The 20,573-nt window shown below is 37.6% G+C and overlaps 1 protein-coding gene across 6 annotated transcripts in view; it reads right to left on the bottom strand.

Moving 5' to 3' along the window:
* KLHL13 (kelch like family member 13) overlaps positions 1–20,573 on the bottom strand; it is a 199,677-nt gene that overhangs the window by 16,004 nt on the left and 163,100 nt on the right. For all 6 annotated transcript variants that reach the window (XM_025852763.2, XM_025852764.2, XM_073879231.1 and 3 more), the window contains 2 exons: positions 8,044–8,176; positions 7,299–7,495 (listed from right to left, as the gene is read on the bottom strand). In XM_025852763.2, the coding sequence (XP_025708548.1) occupies positions 7,299–7,495; positions 8,044–8,176 (330 nt within the window). The remainder of the gene's footprint in view (positions 1–7,298; positions 7,496–8,043; positions 8,177–20,573) is intronic.

Below are 20,573 nucleotides of genomic sequence, written 5' to 3'. Positions count from 1 at the left end.
CAGATTGGCAGATGATTAAGAGAAAATTGGCTAATCCTTGTATTATCCTTTTATTTAAAAGCTGAAATGAGACTAAAATAATTACTCCTCTGCATAAAACACCAGCCCAGTTAAGACATATCATCACTGAAAGCTCAAAGGTTAAGACACACACACAAGGCTATTTTCATAGATTGATTACTCAGGAAGAATTTGAACAATTTTAAGCAGCTGGTTTGCTTTATGGGAATCGCCAAAAAATTTTAATTGCTTATTATCCTTAATAGCTATATATTAAAAAATAGCTAAAACACAATTGCAACACAGAAGAAGTAGGAAAAATAAAGTAAGAAATTAGGGGCCTTTTGAAATACACAGTTTCACACCATTGGATTTCCAATGTGGTTAATAAAAGGTACATTTCAATCCAGTTTTAGGCGTAGCAGGTTGGCGTCTCATAAAAGTTTTCATTGTGTAAAATGAAGTTACAGTGAATTCCCAGTTGCCCAGATCACCTCGGGTGGCAGGAATTAGTATCTGGGGTAATGAGTCCACTTTCTGGAGCAGGAAAGAAGTAGCCTTTCCCCAGAGCAAGGGTGATTTGCACTTTTGAACACATTGACTAGTATGGATAAGCAAAAGTTGATGAGAACACAAAATTAATTATTCCCAAGTTTGTAGATTCTCACCATTACGGACACAATTACTAATAAAAACAACAAAAAAATAGGTACTTCAAATAGGCAAAATGATACCATCAGTTGTTGGTCACCAAATATAAGTCTAAATTTATAGCATATAAAACAAACAGAGATAAAAAATTAAAAACCAAACTGTGTAATTTAGAAATGGGATCAAGGTACTTACTTCCTTTCCCCTTTTCCCCCTTCAACTTTATCCAGTAAGAAGACAACTACTAAAGTAACAGCATAAAAAAAAAGAACCTTCCTTTGATTTAAGGGCATTTGGAAAATATCCTCTATATATCAGTATGCTCAGAGACAGATACACAAAACTGCAAAAGACTGTGACAGACCACCTAGTATATACAGATAGCTGCCTACTCTTTTCTTAAAAATCACCAGAGAAAGGTATTTCATAACCTCCCAAACTGTCATTTTCTTGATGGAAGGACTAGCATTTTCTATGCCCTATGTACTAGAGGTATCACACTGTGGGTATATTACAAAGGTTAAACACCAATTATCAGCAATATAAAAATTAAGGATGTGATGATAGATACAACTAAAAATAGAATACATTTTCAATTCATATAAAACATTACTAAACCCTTAATTTTAAAATGAAACTCAGATAAAAACTATGTAATAGAAAATTAGTTGTTTTTGAAGTGCGTGTCCTCAAAACTAAAACAATTAATCATAGATTATAGGGATTATAGAAGCAAAGTCTAGAATAACAGTTAACAATACAAGCAGATCAAAATGATGGAATAATGGTAAACGATTTTGGAAAAACGCACAATTATTCAATTATGGCTCATTTTCATCCACCTCTCAGTCATGATTCTTAAAAGTGCTTCAGTTAGCATACATGCAAACATTTAGCCTAGACAGTATTTAAATAATGGATACGTGCAGTAATGTAACACTTAACGAAATTCATGTATATATTAGAGTACATTACACTTTGAAATATAAAATATGAAGTTTAAAGCTTATTTTTAAAAAAACAGCTCATAAGTAGAAAGAACTCTAATTTCATCTGAATATAAAACCTGGCCAAAATTCCAAAGAAGAGTTATTACAGACATGAATTCAAATATATATTAGTGTTTTAAAGGACAGAGAAGCAAAAAAAAGGACAAAATTTCTCAACCACTTATGAGAACCAATAAAATTGCTTTTAAAAATAATCAAGTGCACGTTTAACTTTCCTTGATATAAAATATTATAAATTATTCTATTGTAATCAAAGAACCTCCTAGGTCACCCTAAAGCAGTTCCAGGCATCATAATTTTCAAAGTGGTAGTCTCATTAACATAGTTACTCACTGCTACTATATTAAATTGTTCAAATCACACTCAATGCACCCAAACATTTCATTACCATAACATGATATTTTAATGACAGGCTTCCTCAGCAATCTGTGATGTTATTTTGTTGAAGATCAATGCGTTACACGAATAAACTTCCACTTAGGAAAAAAGCCAAAACGAAAATGAGTATCTGCTTTTGTACCCTCAAGGAAAAGCAAAGACTAAGAAGTTAGTTGACAAATCTGGGGGCGACTCCTCAGAGTCCACCAGATTCTCCTTGGTGCTATCTAGTTTATTAAAATGGCAGCCTGACGTCAACTACAACCAATGCAGAGAGAGAGAAAGCAAGTCCACAGACTGGGAAGAAATCAAATAAGCTACTTTGGGACTTTGGGGTGGGGGGGTGCGGGCAGAGGATATAAGAGATATCTTGTCCCAGGCCTCCTTCCACAGGTGGGAACATCACAGGACACAGGGAAGGGACCTTTTGGTAAGAAGAACAAAAAGATGATTAAAAACCAAAAACTTTTCTGTCTCAGTCTTTGTCTTTCTTCAAATTCTAACAGCCATCTGAGGGGAATACTGATGGTGTGTCTCCAGCTTGGGGGATCCAATCGTCTTACTGCTTTGCACTCTGAATGCAGGTCCCTTCTTGGATACAATATTACGTATTATAATGGCCATGGGAGAATGGATTGGTTTGAGCCCAGGTTGGGCCTCTTCTTCCCCTACAGACTCCCACATGGCAGATGGGCGAGAATGCAGTGGTTCAAGTTACAGGCAGGAATAATATTTAGAATATTTAACAATCAGCACAGTCCGGGTACCAGCTAGTGAGAATAGATGCTCAACCATAAACAACCACTATCTGGGTATTACTCGCTGAATGTCTGCCTTGACAATAAGGAAGTCAAGAAAGGTTTGGTTGGGGGAGGGGAGGAAGAGTTTTGATTCATTGTAAGATTATCTATACCATTTTTCCTCTGATTTGCATTAAACCTCCCCAAAGGCAAAAAAATTACCTGAAAAGACATGTTTGTTAATTTTTATGGGCAAATTCAACTTAGATCAAACAAGGAATGTGAAATATAATTACCATACAGGAAATTCTGACATCAAGAAGAACACTCCCAAAGCTTGCTGCTGATATCATCATTGAATAGCAAAAGAAACTGTCTTTTCCAATAACTTATTCTGATTTCCTTCATTTTTCCCTTGAGAGAACTCCTTTTCTCTGCCTTTTGCCTCTCCCACGTATGCACCTCCTTTCTTTTCTTTGTATTTTAAAGATATATGTTATTTGAGAGAGAGAGAGAGGGTGGGGAGGGGCAGAGGGAGAGGGAGAGACAGAAAATCTCAAGCATACTCCCTACTAAGCGTGAAGCCCGATGTGGGGCTTGATCCGGTGACACTGAGATCATGACCTGAGCTGAAACCAAGAGTGGGACGCTTAACCGACTGAGCCACCCAGGCGCCCCTCACCTCTTTTGTTTTCCACTGTCGCTAATTCTTTATTACCCCCAGTTGCCTCAATAAAATTTCTCTCCATTTCATTGTGACCTCCCCACCCCGATCAGTGATAATAAATGTACAAGGGGAACCAATGCTATACACACATCAGGGAAAACACACACACACAACTTAAAAAAAATGAGTTTAAAGAAAGTCTAAAGCACAACGGCATCTTCCTTCTCTGATTAAATATGCTTTTATAGAAAAAGAAAATGGTTTCTTGCCCACCTTCATTCTGGTTTGTTTATTCTGGATAATTGTATACTTATATTATAACATTTCCAGTTCAATGACAAATGTCCTCCTTTAGCAACCTTATGTTAAAAATTGGGTTTTGCTGGCTAGCCTGTAATCCTCTGTAACAGTAATTCCGTGGGGCAAATGCTGGATGTTAAACATTCCAAGTAGCAGACAAATGATAAACAAAAACTTTAACCACAACCTGCTTGTAAATCAGGGAATGGATGCACAGCATTTAGCATGCTGTAATTATACAATGTCCTAAAGACAAAAACAGATGTCATTTTTCGGCCCGTAACTAAACGAAGGTAATTTTCCATCATCTCCATGATATACGAGTGAATGTTTTTAGTTTAACAGACAGTTTTATCTACTCTGCTTGACATCCTTTGCTCTTATCTCTTTGTATCCGCTTCATAGTTTTCTTTTCTACAACTGGCCAGAAAGTGACATAGCGAGAACAAAAGCACGAGATCCCATAAACTATAATACTAATTAACACCTTAAGAGAAAAGCATTACTGCAAAAGATGACCACGTTGGCCGGGGAGTGGTTCTTGTTCTATGGGGCCTGGTGCTCTGTTCTAGAACGCTGGTGCTTCTACCTCACCAAAGGTGAGGGTGGCTATATTATCATATTTAAAGTTATCATTCAAGGGGCGCTTGGGTGGCTCAGTCGGTTGAGTGTCTGACTCCTGATTTCGGCTCAGGTCATGATCTCAGGGTCAAGGGATTGAGCCCCGAGTGGGGCTCCACGCTCCGCAGGGAGTCTGCTGGAGATTCTCTCCCTCTCCCTCTGCTCTTTCCCCCATTTGCACTCTCTCTCTCTCAAATAAATCTTTAAAGCTGTCACTCAAAACTACCATAAAAATGTTTTGTGTGTTATTTGCTGAGTCACATTTTCACCTACACAAATCGTTAAGAATGGGATAGACTATAGATGTACTGGAAGCTAACTTCTCTTTCTAAAAGCTCAAACCCAAGTAGTGTCTTGTTTATGTGAAGTATAATCACACCATATCGTTAAAAACATAAACCTGGGGCGCCTGGGTGGCTCAGTCGTTAAGCGTCTGCCTTCGGCTCGGGTCATGATCCCAGGGTCCTGGGATCAAGCCCCATGTCGGGCTCCCTGCTCAACAGGGAGACTGCTTCTCCCTCTCCTCCCTGCTCCCACTTTCTCTCTCCAATAAATAAATAAAATCTTTAAAATATAAAACAATAAAATAAAAACATAAATCTATTCACTCAAAACCTTTGGTTTAAAGCACACAATCCTTAAAACATGAGATTGTTCTATTTAAAAACTATCCATAAAACTTAGCTTGTGGGAAAACTCAAAACAAATCTACCTTTGAAAAATACATTATCTCGAAACTTCCAGTTCTTATAAGCAGAAAAGACACCCAAGGGCTACTCTTTTGCCTGATCTACTTGATTGCTGAGAAGGAAACAGGAAATAAACAGAGTAAGGCTGAACATTTAACTAAGAAATAGAACGCATGAAAGAAGGATAAAGGAAAAGTTAGATTTTATATAATCCTTATGCTAATAAACTACCAACTGTTCTCAAAAAATCATCATGGATTCTGAGACGGAATATTTCCACAGTAAAATCATGCAGACATATCCTTAGCAAACAGGATGAAAGACAGGTAAACGGAATGGCGCTAAGAAAAGAGGTGTTTCCTCAGAGCTCATAGAAAGTTCTAAAACCAAGAGAGGGAGGAATAAACTATACCACAGGTAAGCTCTGTCTGAGACAAGCCTCTTCTCCATTAGAAATGGGTTTTAGGATGTCTGCAGAGGACACTAGAAGAATTTAATCTGAATCAACATTCTAATTACAGAAAATTTATCACTATTGCAAAATTACTGTGATGTCATCTTTAAATAAACTTGTTTTAGAGTTTTCTAGAACAAAATTGATTTCTAATACTGTTACTTTGACAACTGTATGCTTTTATGACTTTTCATAAATCATGCTTTATTCCATTTGGTCCTTTTCTTTCAGGTAAAGGAACAGATCACAACCAATATCTAAAGTTATAAGTACTAAACTCTGGTATTAGAGAAGAAATCGACAATAAATGTCTATTATTAATGATTAGTTCCAAAGAATTACCACACTGTACCTAGTTTGGCTCAGGATGACCAGTTGTTGCTGAGATCAGTGTAGAGCAATGTTAAGAGTCTATAAATGTAAGCATTAAGTGTTATTACTAAGTTAATTGTTGGACTTGATACCTTTAAAAAAATACATGTAATTCAGTTCCTTTTGTCCTTGAGATGAAGCTGTCGTATAACATCAGTGGCACAAAACTAGAGGAGAGATGCTGATAGGTCCTAAGGGGAAGGGCCTTGTGTGATTAAATTAAAAGGAAATTTAGCGCTCAGATTCAGTAACGACGACAAACTGTACCATGGGAAATAAACAAACTTCATGCGGGCTACTTATGCAATAGTGAATAGGACAACACGAAACTCTGTACCACCACACTGCCTTAAAACCCTGAAAAACAGCAGTTAGTTTAAAAGTTTACAAATAATTGTGGGACAGTCGTGTGAGTACTTTGAAATGGAAACACACAAACAAAACATATTTTCAATAGCCCGGTTAAAGTAGCTGTTGGCTGACTCTGTAAAGATAAGGAGTAGCTTATTAATAAAATCACTAAGGACATGTTCTCTTGAAACTTGGGGTTTTAAAAACGGGGCTCCCAGTTTAGTAACTGCAAATTTTAAAAAGCTCAACAGCAATTATTTACCAATATTAACACTGGTATGAATTTAAATCAATTATAGAAAAATGTATTCTCCATTTATTTAATAAGTCAGAAAATATATCAAAATTTACCACTGTCATAATTTTCAGTCACAAAAGCAAGCTCTATATATAAGCTGTAGAAATCTTCTTGGCAATATTTCTTTGCAACCAAAGCATTTCATTTCCCAGAAGTCAATAATTTAAGGGTCTCAAATAGGGCAGTGCCTTCAGGAACCATGTGACTGCTAAGGAGTTCACCAGTTGGTAGTTGTGCCCTCTCCTATTTCTTAAGAGAGGCTAAAAATGATTCAGTAGGTGATGTGTTTCTATGGAACTAAGACTTATATCTTACAGGCTGTCACATAGGTGTTACTTCTTCTCAAGACCTAGATCCCGTATTTAAGGAAGAAAAAAAAAATTACTGACCCTACTTTAAAAGACTTACAGAAGTTCAGATTACGTTTCCATGGAATTCCATTTAAGAAAGACTGCCTGCCTAAAAGCATGAAGGCAAACAAAACCAGATTAAAATAGATAACGTCAGTAAACAGGTTAACATATATATAGTTATCAAACACTATCCCTGTCTGATGTCATGGGATTACACAGAAGGTTTTCATGAAGTGACTCCGTTTTATAAAACAGCACCCATACTGTTTCCCTCTCAACTTCGTTCCAGAACACACACTACCTGAGCCCTCTCTCTCACGGCCAAAGTTTCACACGCCTACATAACAAATTCAGCAGTCTTTCTACACCAGAGTATATTGCAGGAAAAGTTCTGAAGATTTGAAAATGGCTTACCCCAGATATGAGAAATACTTTGCAGAAGTCCAAAACCGGCAGAATCTGAAGAAAACTGGCAGCTTCCAGTGTGTCTTGAAGGTTGTCCATGTTAAGAGAAAGCTTTGCAGTATAAATGAAATCAATAATTTTCCTTAAGCCGACTTTGCTCACACCATGAAGCTTAATGCACATTAAATCTTGTTCTTTCATTCCACCTTAAATAAAAAGACATTCAATTAAACGAGGGTGGATAATTTAATTAAGGTCAAACTCACTTCTGCTGCTAATTAGATGCAATAAAATCAAGGAAAAGTTTTATTCTATGTAAGCATTCATGTCAGAATCAGACTTCCGCATATTTTACAGTTAAAAGAGAGTACTTAAAAAGGAATATCTCTATACTAATGGAAGTCGTGTATAATGCAAGTGCTTCCAAAATGTTCTCCTGTCACTTCATATCCTTTGATGGATTAAAGATTGTCTTAGTCAGACCCAGAGTCCCTGGTAGAGCATTCAGATGTGTATCTGGAAAAGAGAAGTTGTGAAACAAAGATGGACAGAAGTATGAAAAAGGCACATTCATTTCCCAAGTTTAAAAAGCGCCACTTACAACTACACATACTAGGTGTATATTCCTGTTGAAACGATTTCTTTTTGGAAAGACACAGGTCAAAAGAACTGATTTCACTTTAGAAGCAAAAATATGTAAATATGCATTTCAGATTGTTTTAATGGGGGTGCAGAATTTAACAAGCCAACCTACCTGTGAACATCGCCTTGAAGTAATCACTAGCAGAGGCCATCATGACTCGATGCACAGGGAAGGCGTCATCTGTGTCGCCTGGCATCAGAGTCACATCACAAAGCAATCCTTCAAGTCGAAGCTGGTCAAAGCCCTACACCAAGAGCATGAGTTGAGTCACTAATCAAGGTTAAATGGGTATGCAAATTTCTGCCCGCTAAAATTCTGTGTATATATTAACAGGTGTCTTAGAACATAAAACCAATAGAATAATTACTCAGAAGAAAACTGAACAACTGACTTGATGTGTGACGATGTCTATTTAATTCACAGTAGGAAAAGGTAAAATGAAGACTAATTTCGATTAAGAGCACATATGGAAAGAGCTTAAAATATATATATTCACTTATTTACACAACTATTGGCTTTATCTTATTTTGAAAAGAAACTGCCACATACGCTTTCATTTTCCCATGTGCAGGATCAGGGTGGGAGATAACATGCTTTCTGTAATAATATGTTTATAGTTCTTCTATAGTGCATTCCGGACACACCTTGATTTTATAGTTTTTGTGGGTTTTTTTTTTTTTTTTTTTTTTTTTTTTTTTTGCTTTTTAGGGATTTATTTATTTGAGAGAGCGAGCGAGCATGGGGGGTGGGTGAAGGGGCAGAGGGAGAGAGAGAATCTTTTTTTCTTTTTTAAAGATTTTATTTATTTATTTGAGAGAGAGCACAAGAGGGGGGAGCGGGAGAGGGAGAAGCAGACTCCCCGCTGAGCAGGGAGCCCGATGCGGGACTCGATCCCGAGACTCCAGGATCATGACCTGAGCCGAAGGCAGTCGCTTAACCAACTGAGCCACCCAGGCGCCCTGAGAGAGAGAATCTTAAGCAGGCTCCACACCCAGTGCAGAGGCAATGTGGGGCTCCATCTCACAGCCCTGAGATCATGACCTGAGCCAAAACCAAGAGTCGGACACTTAACTGACTGAGCCACCCAGGTGCCCCTAGTTTTCATTTTTTTTGAGAAAGAAAGGTGTAGAGAATCTGTGTTAATTGCAAGATAGGCATTCCTTGCTACTAACGAGATTGTTCCATCTCTTTGAGAATTAGGGATTGTCTTAGATATCCTTATACTCGGCACATTGCTGCTGCTTGGCCAATTATCTTTCAGGTTTCAAGCTTGGAATTTAATTACCTTTGGAAAAAAGAGCCCAGGTAGCTCTGACATGGGACATAATTGTCCCCAAATGCCTAAAGTTCAGTGGAGAATTAATAGGCTGGCACCCACGATTCAGAGGATGGACAGGGCTCTTGTGAGAAGAGGGCCTATTGGTTAGCTCTTCCACTCACTCCTGTGATGATCCCAACCTATGACAAATAGGCAGACGTTCCTTCGGTCTATTCTTGGGAGAATGAAACATTTTAAGATGATAATTGGCCGGTAAAATGCACAAAAGGGAGACAATATGTAATTTAATGCTCAGACTCAAAAATGAAGATTTTAGCAAGATTTACTCTATAGTTTCAAATGGTAATATATTATTATGAAAAATCATGAAGATCCTCATACAAGTTACCTTCTAATATATATCGTAATGTAATAATGTAACACAACAAGAACTAACAGCAAAGAGTACTCCATCCCCTTCACATTTTAATGAACCCAAATAAAACTTTTATTTAGAGTTGTGTTTCATGGATTTAAGAAGCAAAAGGCATGACATACTGAAGAATGCAGTTTGAGAAATATTGATCCTACACATATGTATAATATAAATCTCAGTCTAAACATCTTCTCATCATAATTTTTAAATTGCTTTTTAAAGAAAATGCTTGAATCTACAGAACTGGAACTTCAAAGAGATAATGTGATCCAGCCACTTTCTCTCTTGAGGGAGATATAAATATTTTTATTCCAAAAATATTTATACATTATACATATACTTTAGAACAGGATTATGTATCATATTTTTCTTTCTCCAACAGTGACTGACATATGTTTTTGTTCACAAATATCAAATCATTCACAAATGCCTCTTTTCTTCTATAAACACAAAAATTATATACCCCACCCTTGATATTTTCCATTTTCCCATTGTTAAATGATCTCCAGCCTCTGTTATTTAGAAAAGTAAAGGTAAAAAGCGAGGTCCATTTTAGGGGAATAGTCTCATGCAGAAGGCAAAGAGTAGCTCTTTGAAAATTCATATACGGAGTCAAAAGTGCAATAAGCTTAAGAGGACTGCCTTTCAAAGGTAGACAAGCACCGGGAAGGACTGAAAGTGACCACTGGGGTGGGGACGGGATGGTCAAGAAGGTGGTGGGAACCATCAGAAGAGTTGAGGGACTAGCATGTTTGCATTCCCCACTGCCTGGCACACAGTTGGCACTTAATGTATGTTTGATTTATGTTCAGTTACTGCAGGAACTAACAACTCTGATTTTACCAAGAAGCCACCACTTGGTAGTTTAAAACCATGGGGGTCATGTTGAGCAGAACTTTAGTTCTGGGCCAAGCTAACAAGAAACCAGGCACTTTATTTGGGAAACTTCTCCCAATAGGAAAAACTAATTGTGCCCACAGTGTTTCTTCGTATTAAACTGCAATGGCTAAGATGAGAGAAGAGGAATTGAACCAGGGTCTGGGGGTGGGGGAAGGTTGACTCACAAGGGCTTGGCTTTTTTCTCCCTCAGATAAATTGCAGGTTTTCAAAAAATTAAATATATGCTTGTTATAAAAATACAAGATATAAATTGAAAACTAAAACACCATTTCTACATACAGGAAGTATTATTGTTAACAGTTTAATATATATACGTCCAGGCCTCTTTCTTTTTCTAAGGATTTTATTTATTTAGAGAGAGAGAGCGTGCGCGCGAGAGAGCGCGAGCAGGGGGCAGAGGGGTGGGGGAGAGGGAGAAGCAGGCTCCCAGCTGAGCAGGGAGCCTGACATGGGGCTCAATCCCAGGACCCTGGGATCATGACCTGAGCTGAAGGCAGGTGCTCAACAGACTGAGCCACCCAGGCGCCCCTCCAGGCCTCTTTCTATACATATGCATAATGTATCGTTTGCTTGTACGTATAATAGGATTTTTTAAAGTGGAATATTATACACATTATTGTGCGTTTCTAAAATTCACTTGAGCACAAAAAATGGACAGCACTCTATACACACAGATCTACTCCATTCTTTTTAGGGGATGCATAGTATTCCATCATGGCGGCATACCATTCATTATTCATCCGTTCCCCTCTGGACACTTAGGCTATCTCTCGTCTTTGGCCATTACAAGCAACGCTGTAACAGACCTTCTTGTACATATACTTACCTGTGTAGGTAGATCTGTGGGAGATATTCATAAAAGTGGAATTGTTGGTTTGAAGAATACGTATTTTTTAAAGTTTGGAATAGCTACTGGCAAGTTCAAGCCTATGGTTTATCTTGGGAAACAGATCATACCTTGGGTACTGGCAAAAAAGATGTCAAAATACCAACGAAGTGAGACTAGGTACTGTATGCCACCTTGCTTTATTTTTATCCATGAAAAGAATTTCTGAATCTTCTCTCAGGTATATATAGATAATTATCTGTGAAAGGCGATCATGACTTATTCTGTCAAAAGCAGTGACTGTATCCAGTCAGTTATTTCCTTCCACTGAAAACAAGAAAAGCCCAAGAGACAAACAAACAAACAAAAACCTCAGTTCATTTGCTAGCCCTTCTGTCTTGAAAATATTCCTGCAAGTATTTTATACGGGGAATTGAGTAATGTGAGTAGGCTCCATTCCTATTCCTTAGGAATTCCTTATTATTCCTTCTTTTTCCTTTCGAACAAAGGAATAGCTAATGCTTCCTGTATCATTATCTGTGTCCTTTCTCATTTTGTCCATATTCTATTAAGATACTGCTTGTTGAGGTATATACTCAATCCTCAAAATCTGGACGGCTCAGCTAAGACACCAAGGGCTTTTACCTGCTTCACAAATCTGATCATTTTGCTTCCCTTTGCACTATCTTAAAAAAAAAAAAAAAATCCTCTCCCTTCTTCAGTATGACCTGGCATCCCCAAAGAAAGGAAGCTGAAGCTCCAAGACCACTTCTAGCGCATTCTGAGTATCTTTTATTCTAAGCTTAATTTATCTACCTCTGGCAAAGTGTCTGTTTCTGTGAGGTTCTGCATTTATTTTCACTGCATATGAAGTAGTTTCCCTATCTGTATATTTCACAAACTTTATTTTCAAGTGCATAAATGAACAATCCTACCATCCAATTCCATATTTGCCCATTTTATTCCCGATTATTGCTATCTTTATCCAAATAAGATCTGTCAATTCAGATTGTTTTCATACAGATTCGAAATATCTTGTTTGCATTATCTGTATATCCCAGCTCTGTCTCAAGAGAAAAAAACTAAAGTTCCTTCTACAGCATATTCCGTTGTATAGAAGAGAGTCATTTCTCTAAACAACTTTTATACTCTAATCTTGTGAAGGCACACATTCAAAGAAAAGGGGAGGTTATTCTCCCCCACAATTCTCATACTTGCCCTGTATGGATCTACCTTTTGCTTTCACTCTTACAAATCTCTTGCCCTATTTAACTCTGGGAAGACTCTCAAAGATGCCCTGATGGGCAGCTGGCTCAGTCGGGAGAGCACGCAACTCTTGATCTCAGGGTCGTGAGTGTGAGCCCCACGTTGGGTGCAGAGATGACTTAAATAAATAAAAAGGTACCGTGCACGCTTAAAATGTGTCCTTTTATTATAAAATTGTTTTCTTCCACCAGATTTGTATTCATTCCTCTCGTCAAAATTCTATAAAGTCTGTTGTCTCTTTCCGTGTGCTAGTTCACCAAACACTGATACAGCTCTGCTTTACACAAAATGGCGCCAAGTTTCCAGTGAGTCTTTTAGAGTATCCATAAAGTGGTTCCTGTTGCTTTAAACTAAGCTTTTTTCTGCCCCAATCCATATCTTAGTTCTTTATTTTTCTATTTCTTCTGGGCCTTGGGTTCCATTGATGTAGAGATTATTATCTGTTTTTGGTTGCTTTACTCTGTTTCCCTTTCCCCCTCCCATAAAACTCCCGACATCTATTTCTTCTTCTTCTTCTTCACATACTTTTGGGGGGGGGAATAAAAAACTGAGCATTAAAAAAAAAAAGGGGTTTTCAGTTCCCTCTACTAAATTTACCCTATGTATCAAAACTTCAAATCCTATTTAGTAGAGGGAGGTATATATGTAATACCCTGAAGGACTGAGCCATTTTAAATGAGTTTGATAAATTTTTAAATGGTCACATTAAAACAGAAGGGGATATGCATTGACATCACACAACTGCAGTATAGAAACCATATGAGCTACAAATAATTACTACCAAAAGTTGGTTGGATGTCAACAGCTTTCACATTCAATATAATGTCATTTTGAAAAAAGCTAGATTGGTAATTTTGGGTATTAAAAAGCAATCTGATAAGCAAGTCTTTCCATTAAATTCTGCACTGGAAGTAACTTACTAGCATATTGTATCAGTTTTGATCAGTATAATTTTGAAAAGGAAGTGGGATAAAAAGGAAATGCATCCTGAGAAGAACAATAAAGATTATTAATGGAAAATATGTTTTATGAACAAAGATAAAGGAACTCAAGAAAAGGTTAAGGAATGGGCTTATTCCGATCTTTAAGTAAATGTAATGTATTTGATCAAAACAATACCATAGCCATGTTTTTATGATACTGTTCTTCACTTCATTCAGAGGACAGAAAAGGAACAGATGCATGTTTAAGGCAAAAGAGAGATATAGACTGTTTCTATTAATTTTAATTCTATTAAAAGTTTCTATTAATATGAGTTAAACTCTGCTCTTATTATATGACACTGCCTGGAGTTTAAAACTTCTAATGGCTTTCTGTCAGTGTTATATCGCAATATAGAAATTGAAAGATTTTTTGCTTTGTTTTGTTTTTTAAGATTTTAAGTAATCTCTATACCCAACCTGGGGCTTGAACCCACCACCCTGAGATCAAGAGCTGCACGCTCTACCAACTGAGCCAGCCAGCCACCCCTGGAATTTAAAGATTGTTTAATCTGGCCCCGGCTCAACGGTTCAACCCTATTTTTCATTATTTCCTTAAGTACTCCGACCCACTTTATCAGGTTGTTGTCTAGACTGGCTCATTGGTAAAAACCAGGCTTACCTCTTTTCTAATACCTTTATTTATGCCATTAGTTTTCACATAGAATATCCTCCCTCTTTCAAAGCCTAGTTCAAATTTGACCTCCTTTGTAAAGCTACCTCTAACCAAATCTCCAAAATAATCAGGCACCTTTAGTCGGAGTCTGACAATTTAGCATTTAATTATATCCTATAGATTTTTGTTTTCAGCGAAGATGAAATAACAGGCACTGGATTTGCCTTACCTCTTGAAACAACTTAAAACCAGACAAAGTATATGAAAAAAGAAGTTGAAAACTGCACGAAGGAGAAGGATCTGTGAAAGATGAGAAGCAAGTTAGATGAGCCCCGTGATTGTTCTGGACTTTCCAAGACAGAGGTATAGGGAGGAGGAACCCAGGCGAAGCCCAGCATTCTCTCCTGGTTAGTGTTGAGGGAGTTAAGGCAGCTAGGTTTGTAGGGCAGAACACTGGAGAAGAGATCTGCATGGGGGGAGGGCACAGAGATCAAAAAATAAATAAAATAAAGTAAAATAAAATGAAATGAAATAAAATAAAATAAAATAAAATAAAGTCTCCCTCAAGTATTCTGGTGAGTACTGATAAGTGTATTTGTCTAGGGAAAGAACCACCCAGAAGGAACACAAGAAAACACACCAAGGCTCACCAAGGGCTGAGCACAACTCACTCAAACCACCAAAATGGAAACCTTATGATTCTAGGGCCTTAGGTAGAGTACTCGTAAGTATTTGCCTCCGTACTGGGAAGTAGTCTGCCCTAGAATAAACGCTGTTCTGGTGCTACCCCACAGAGCTTAAAAGTTAATGAAAAATAGGCTAATAATAGCAAAAGAATTGGGGAAGGAAATCAGAATGCAAAGTATGACCAAACTGATGGTGAGTCCTCCACCCTACCTCCTACTTTTCCCCCCAATACATCCCAACCTGGAATTAAGGTACCATGTCGCCTGGAGGCAGTCATCTGGGAGCAGACAGAGGAAACTCCCAAAGCTCAGAGAGAGTGGAGAAAATCCATTTTACTTTTATTTCCCTCTGCTCTTTTGAGTCCCAATCTCCAGGCAATTCCAAGGCTGTGTTGGTGGCAACAGTGACAGTGGGGTGGCCAATGCCAAAAACCGAGGGAGAAGCTTCCTCTTTGATCAGAGGACCTGTGATTCCTCTGCAATAAATACCTCTCTGTATTTGGACCAGGATCTGGGTTCAGTGACGGTCAGTGTATGGCAGAGCAGAAAAAATAAAACCCAGCTTTCAGGCCAGAGGACCACAAAGAGAGCCCTAGAGAACCGGACAGTACTGGGGAGATGGTCAAGATGGAGAAGCGTGGAAAAGAGACCCTGCAAAGCTCCACACCATGGAATACTTCTCAACAATAAAAAGAAACAAACTACTGATACACACAACAAAGTGAATGGACCTCAGAGATGTTAGACAAAGTAAAAGAAGCCGGTCTCAAAAGCTTCCAGACTGTCCGCTGCCATTTATGTAATACTCTCAAAAGGACAAAACACTGTGACAGGGAACAGATCAGTAGTATCCAGGGTTTACGGGCGGAGATGAATGTGACTACCAAGGAGTAACAAAAGTACGTTGGGGCAACAGAACAGTCCTGTATCAACTGTGGTGGTGATTACACAAAAACGATATATTTGTTAAAACTCATAAATGGAGGGGCTCAGTCGTTACGTGTCTGCCTTTGGCTCAGGTCATGATCCCAGGGTCCCGGGATGGAGCCCTGCATCAGGCTCCCTGCTCAGCCGGGAGCCTGCTTCTCCCTCTGCCCCCTGCTCATGCTCTCTCTCAGATGAATAAATAAAATCTTTAAAAAAATAAATAAAACTCATTAATATAAAATAAAAACCAAAAAACAAACTCTGGCGCCTGGGTGGCTCAGTTGTTAAGCGTCTGCCTTCGGCTCAGGTCATGATCCCGGGGTCCTGGGATCGAGCCCCGCATCGGGCTCCCTGCTCCGCGGGAAGCCTGCTTCTCCCTCTCCCACTCCCCCTGCTTGTGTTCCCTCTCTCGCTGTGTCTCTCTCTGTGTCAAATAAATAAATAAAATCTTTAAAAAAAAAATCCCAAAAAACAAAAAACAAACTCATAAAGGTATAGCCCAGTAAAAAATCCATTTTACTGTATGTTAATTTATAAAATAAACATGTAAACATGTATGTTAATTTACAAATAAACAAAAGATTTGCCAATTTAACACTAGTTGAAAGAAAGCTGGCATAGGGGCGCCTGGCTGGCTCAGCTGGTAGAGCATGCAACTCTTCATCTCAGAGTTGTGAGTTCAAGCCTCGCGTTGGGCATAAAGCTTACTCAGAAAAAAAAAATAAAAAGCTGGTGTGACTATAATATCAAACAAAATAGATTTCAGAGCAAAGAATATTTATTACCACTCTCAGCTTCCTCCTTCAGAAACTAGAAATAGGAGAGTAGATTAACCCCGGAGCATCTGGGCAGCTCGGTTGGTTAAGCGTCTGACTCTTGATTTCAGCTCAGGTCATGACCTCAGGGCTGTGAGATCGAGCCCCAAGTCAAGCTCTGCGCTGGGCACTGGAGTCTGCTCAAGACTCTCTCTCTCTGCCCTCCCCCAGTCCCATGCCCACACGCATGCTCTCTCTAAAATAAATAAATAAATAAATAAATCTTTTTAAAAAAGAAGAGCAGATTAATCCCCAAAAGCAGGAAATGGAAATAATAAAGATCAGAGAGGAGATTGATGAAATGTAACATAGAAAGAGGAAAAAACAATAAAACCAAAAAACCTGGTTCTTTGAGAAGACCCATACATGTGATAAAACTCCAGCCAGACAGATTATGGAGATAAAGAGAAAAAATGCAAATTACCAATACCAGGATTGAGAGAGGTGATGGTACTAGGGACTGTATAGCTTTTAAAAGGATAATAAGTAAATATGAACAGCTGTATGCCAATAAATCCGACAACTCAGTTGCAATGGATAAATTCCTTGAAAGATACAAGCTGTTAAAAGATTATTCTAGAAGAAATCAATAACCTGAACAGCTATATGCCTAACTATAAAATTACATTTTCACTGGTGAATTCTAGCGGACATTTAAGGAAGAAATAACACCAATTCTACACAAACATATCCAGAAAATTAAGAGGAGGGGACACATCTCAACTCATTATCCTAATGCCGGCATTATCCTAATGCCAAAACCAGACAAAGGTAAGAAAACTAATAAAATGAAAACCAAAATTCTTCATGAGCATAGATGCAAAAATTCCTAAAATTTTAGCAAATAAAATTTAATAATATATAAAAAGGATAATATATCACGACCAAGTGGGGTTTATTCCTGCAATGCATGGTTGCTTTAGTGTTCAATAATCGATCAATATAACTCACAATATTAACAAATTAAAAAGAAAAATGATGAGATCATCTCGATAGGTGCAAAAAAGTATTCACCAAAATCCAACATCCATTTCTGATTAAAAACACCACACAAAACTCTTAGTAAATAGGAACAGAAAGGAACTTTTCTTCAAACCTATAGTTAACATCATACTTAATGGTGAAAGAATGAATGCTTTCCTCCCTGATATCAGCAAAAAAGTAAGAATGTTTACTCAGCTACTTCCATTCAACATCTCTCTGGAGTTCCTATGCAGTGCAATAAGGCAAGAAAATGAAATAAAAAGCATCAGATTGGAAAGAATGAAATAAATATCTTTATTTATAGGCAAAATGATTGTCTATGTAGAAAATCCTACACACTCTACAAACAAAGGCTCCTAGAATAAGTTGGTTTATCAAGGTTGTAAGATATAAGATCAATAATCATTACCAAACTGTATTACTCTATACTAGCAACAAACAATCAGAAATTGAAATTATGTATTACAGCATATTTAACTATCAGTTGGTATGTGCTAGTCGTCTCTGTTACTTCAATGTATGCTAAATAACAACAACAAAGCCTCATTTGAGAGAGCAGGGTAATACACTAAGGTACACTAAAAGGAAAGGTGGTAGACTCTCTTCCAACTGGTATCTTAAAGATACACACTCAATTGTGGAAGTAGTAGGCTAACTTATTGTACCCTATCCTGAGTACCAAAAAAGCTAGTCCCAAGAAAAATTATACGTTCATTTCTCTATATTCTAGCTGCCTTTTAGGTAACTGAAATAAAGAAATAAAAAGTTTCATTTTGATAAAAGGTTCAACAATCTAGATTATTTGAGCTCTTCTTTTATACAATACAATTTACTCTAAAATCCTCATGCCTTCTTCTTCAACTGAAGTATAGTTGACACAGAATGTTACATTAGATTCAGGTGTGCAATATGGTGATTTGACAAGTGTGTATGTTACGTTATGCTCATCACGAGTGTATCTCCCATCTGTCACCATACGACACCGTGACAGTATCATTGACTATATTCCCTATGCTGTACGTTCTATTCCTGTGACTTATTCATTCCATAACTGGAAGCCTTTACCCCACTCCCCTTTACCCATTTTGCTCAGCCACCCAACCTTCTCCCCTCTGGTAACCATCAGATTGTTCTCTATTTACAGGTCTCTTTCTGCCTTTTTTGTTGTTTTTTTTACATTTTACATTTAAGTGAATTCATATAGTATTTGTCTTTCTCTGACTTATTTCACTCAGCATAATATCCTCTAGGTCCATCCATGTTGTCACAAATGGCAAGAGCTCATCCTTTTTTATGGCTTAATAATATTTCATTATATATGATTCATACATTCATATTATATATATTTCATTCTATATAATATATAATGAATTTTATTCTTTTTTTTAAGATTTTATGTATTTCTTTGACAGAGAGAGACACAGCGAGAGAGGGAACACAAGCGGGGGAGTGGGAGAGGGAGAAGCAGGCTTCCCGCGGAGCAGGGAGCCCAATGTGGGGCTCGATCCCAGGACCCCGGGATCATGACCTGAGGTGAAGGCAGACGCTTAATGACTGAGCCACCCAGGCACCCCAGTGAATTTTATTCTTAACAGAAATAGAATTACACAGAAATATATACACATATATAATGAAATATTACTATATATAATATATATTAAGTAATACATATATATTAATATATATTTATATCTCCCACATATTCTTTGTCAATTTATCTATTATGCCTCCCTTTCTTATGTTAATACATCTTTATTTTCTAATTTTTTAAAGTAAATTCTATCCCCAACATTGGGCTCGAACTCACAACCCTGATCTCAGGGGTCACATGCTCTACTGACTGAGCCAGCCAGGAGCCCCAACAATACATTTTTAAAGTTGTTTATTTTATGACCATAAAGTTTTAAAATTGGGTACAGTTCATCAACATGACATGATAAGCAACCCAAATGTCTACCTTAGCATAAACATTTCATAAAGTTAGCCCACTGGAAGGCAAGCCAAGTTAACTTGTATAGGCTCTTGGGATAATTCATTTCTTTAACATTGTATTATCTAGATAATAATTTGAGACTATAAAATGATCTTTTATTGGCTTTACAACTAAAAGTGGATAGGAAAAAATAGGAAATAGATAAAAATGGAGGAAAATATAGGAAGAACAATCTGGTAGGCACCAGTCTTAATGTGAGAAAATGCCAGTTAGGAGCCTAGACACCCAGAGCAAGGAGGCATTTTGAAAAACTCTATAGGTCTGAGTAAGCATAGCCATCAATCAAGAAATAATTTGTTTCTACCTAGAACGTTTCTAAACATTCTACAATTAATGCACACTGCTACCAGCTGAAACATGGTACTACAGTTATGGCCTCCTTGTCTTAAAAAGGATGTGTCCAACTGGCAGTTAACATTTTTTCTCTCTGTTTTGTTTGTTTGCTTTTGTTTTTTCCAATTTTGATAAGGGAAGGGAAGAAGGGCAGATAGGCAGGAAGACTTTCTTCATAATTCTACTGTTTCTATCAAGAATAAAATCTTTATGGGGGTGCCTGGCTGGCTCAGTCAGAAGGGCATACAGCTCTTTCTTTTTTCACTTCAGTAGACTTTTTATTACAAAGCTGTTAAGCATAAAGTGATACATCTTTTCTCTCTCTTTAGTTAACATGGGTAAATGTTCATTTAGTAATGTTATCTCAACTGGTTTATTGCTGACATTTATTAGTGAGTGTGTAATATTTCGTTAACTGGTAGGCTCACGTTATGAGTTAATACTTTGAGGATACCTCATCTGGGTGTGACTTCTAGATCGCTATTTATCTTGGGGTTGTGAACTTGAGCCTCGTGTTGAGTGTAGAGATTACTTTTAAAAAATCCTTAAAACAAAAGAATAGGGGAGCCTGGGTGGCTCAGTTGTTTAAGCATCCAACTCTTGATTTCAGCTCAGGTCATG

This window comes from Callorhinus ursinus, unplaced genomic scaffold (assembly GCF_003265705.2).
Source record: "Callorhinus ursinus isolate GAN/ISIS: 27379988/994484 unplaced genomic scaffold, GSC_fseal_2.0 scaffold33, whole genome shotgun sequence".
NCBI classification, from domain to species: Eukaryota; Metazoa; Chordata; class Mammalia; order Carnivora; family Otariidae; genus Callorhinus; species Callorhinus ursinus.
Note: the sequence above shows the minus strand (reverse complement) of the source record. Positions and strands in the feature narration are given on the sequence as shown.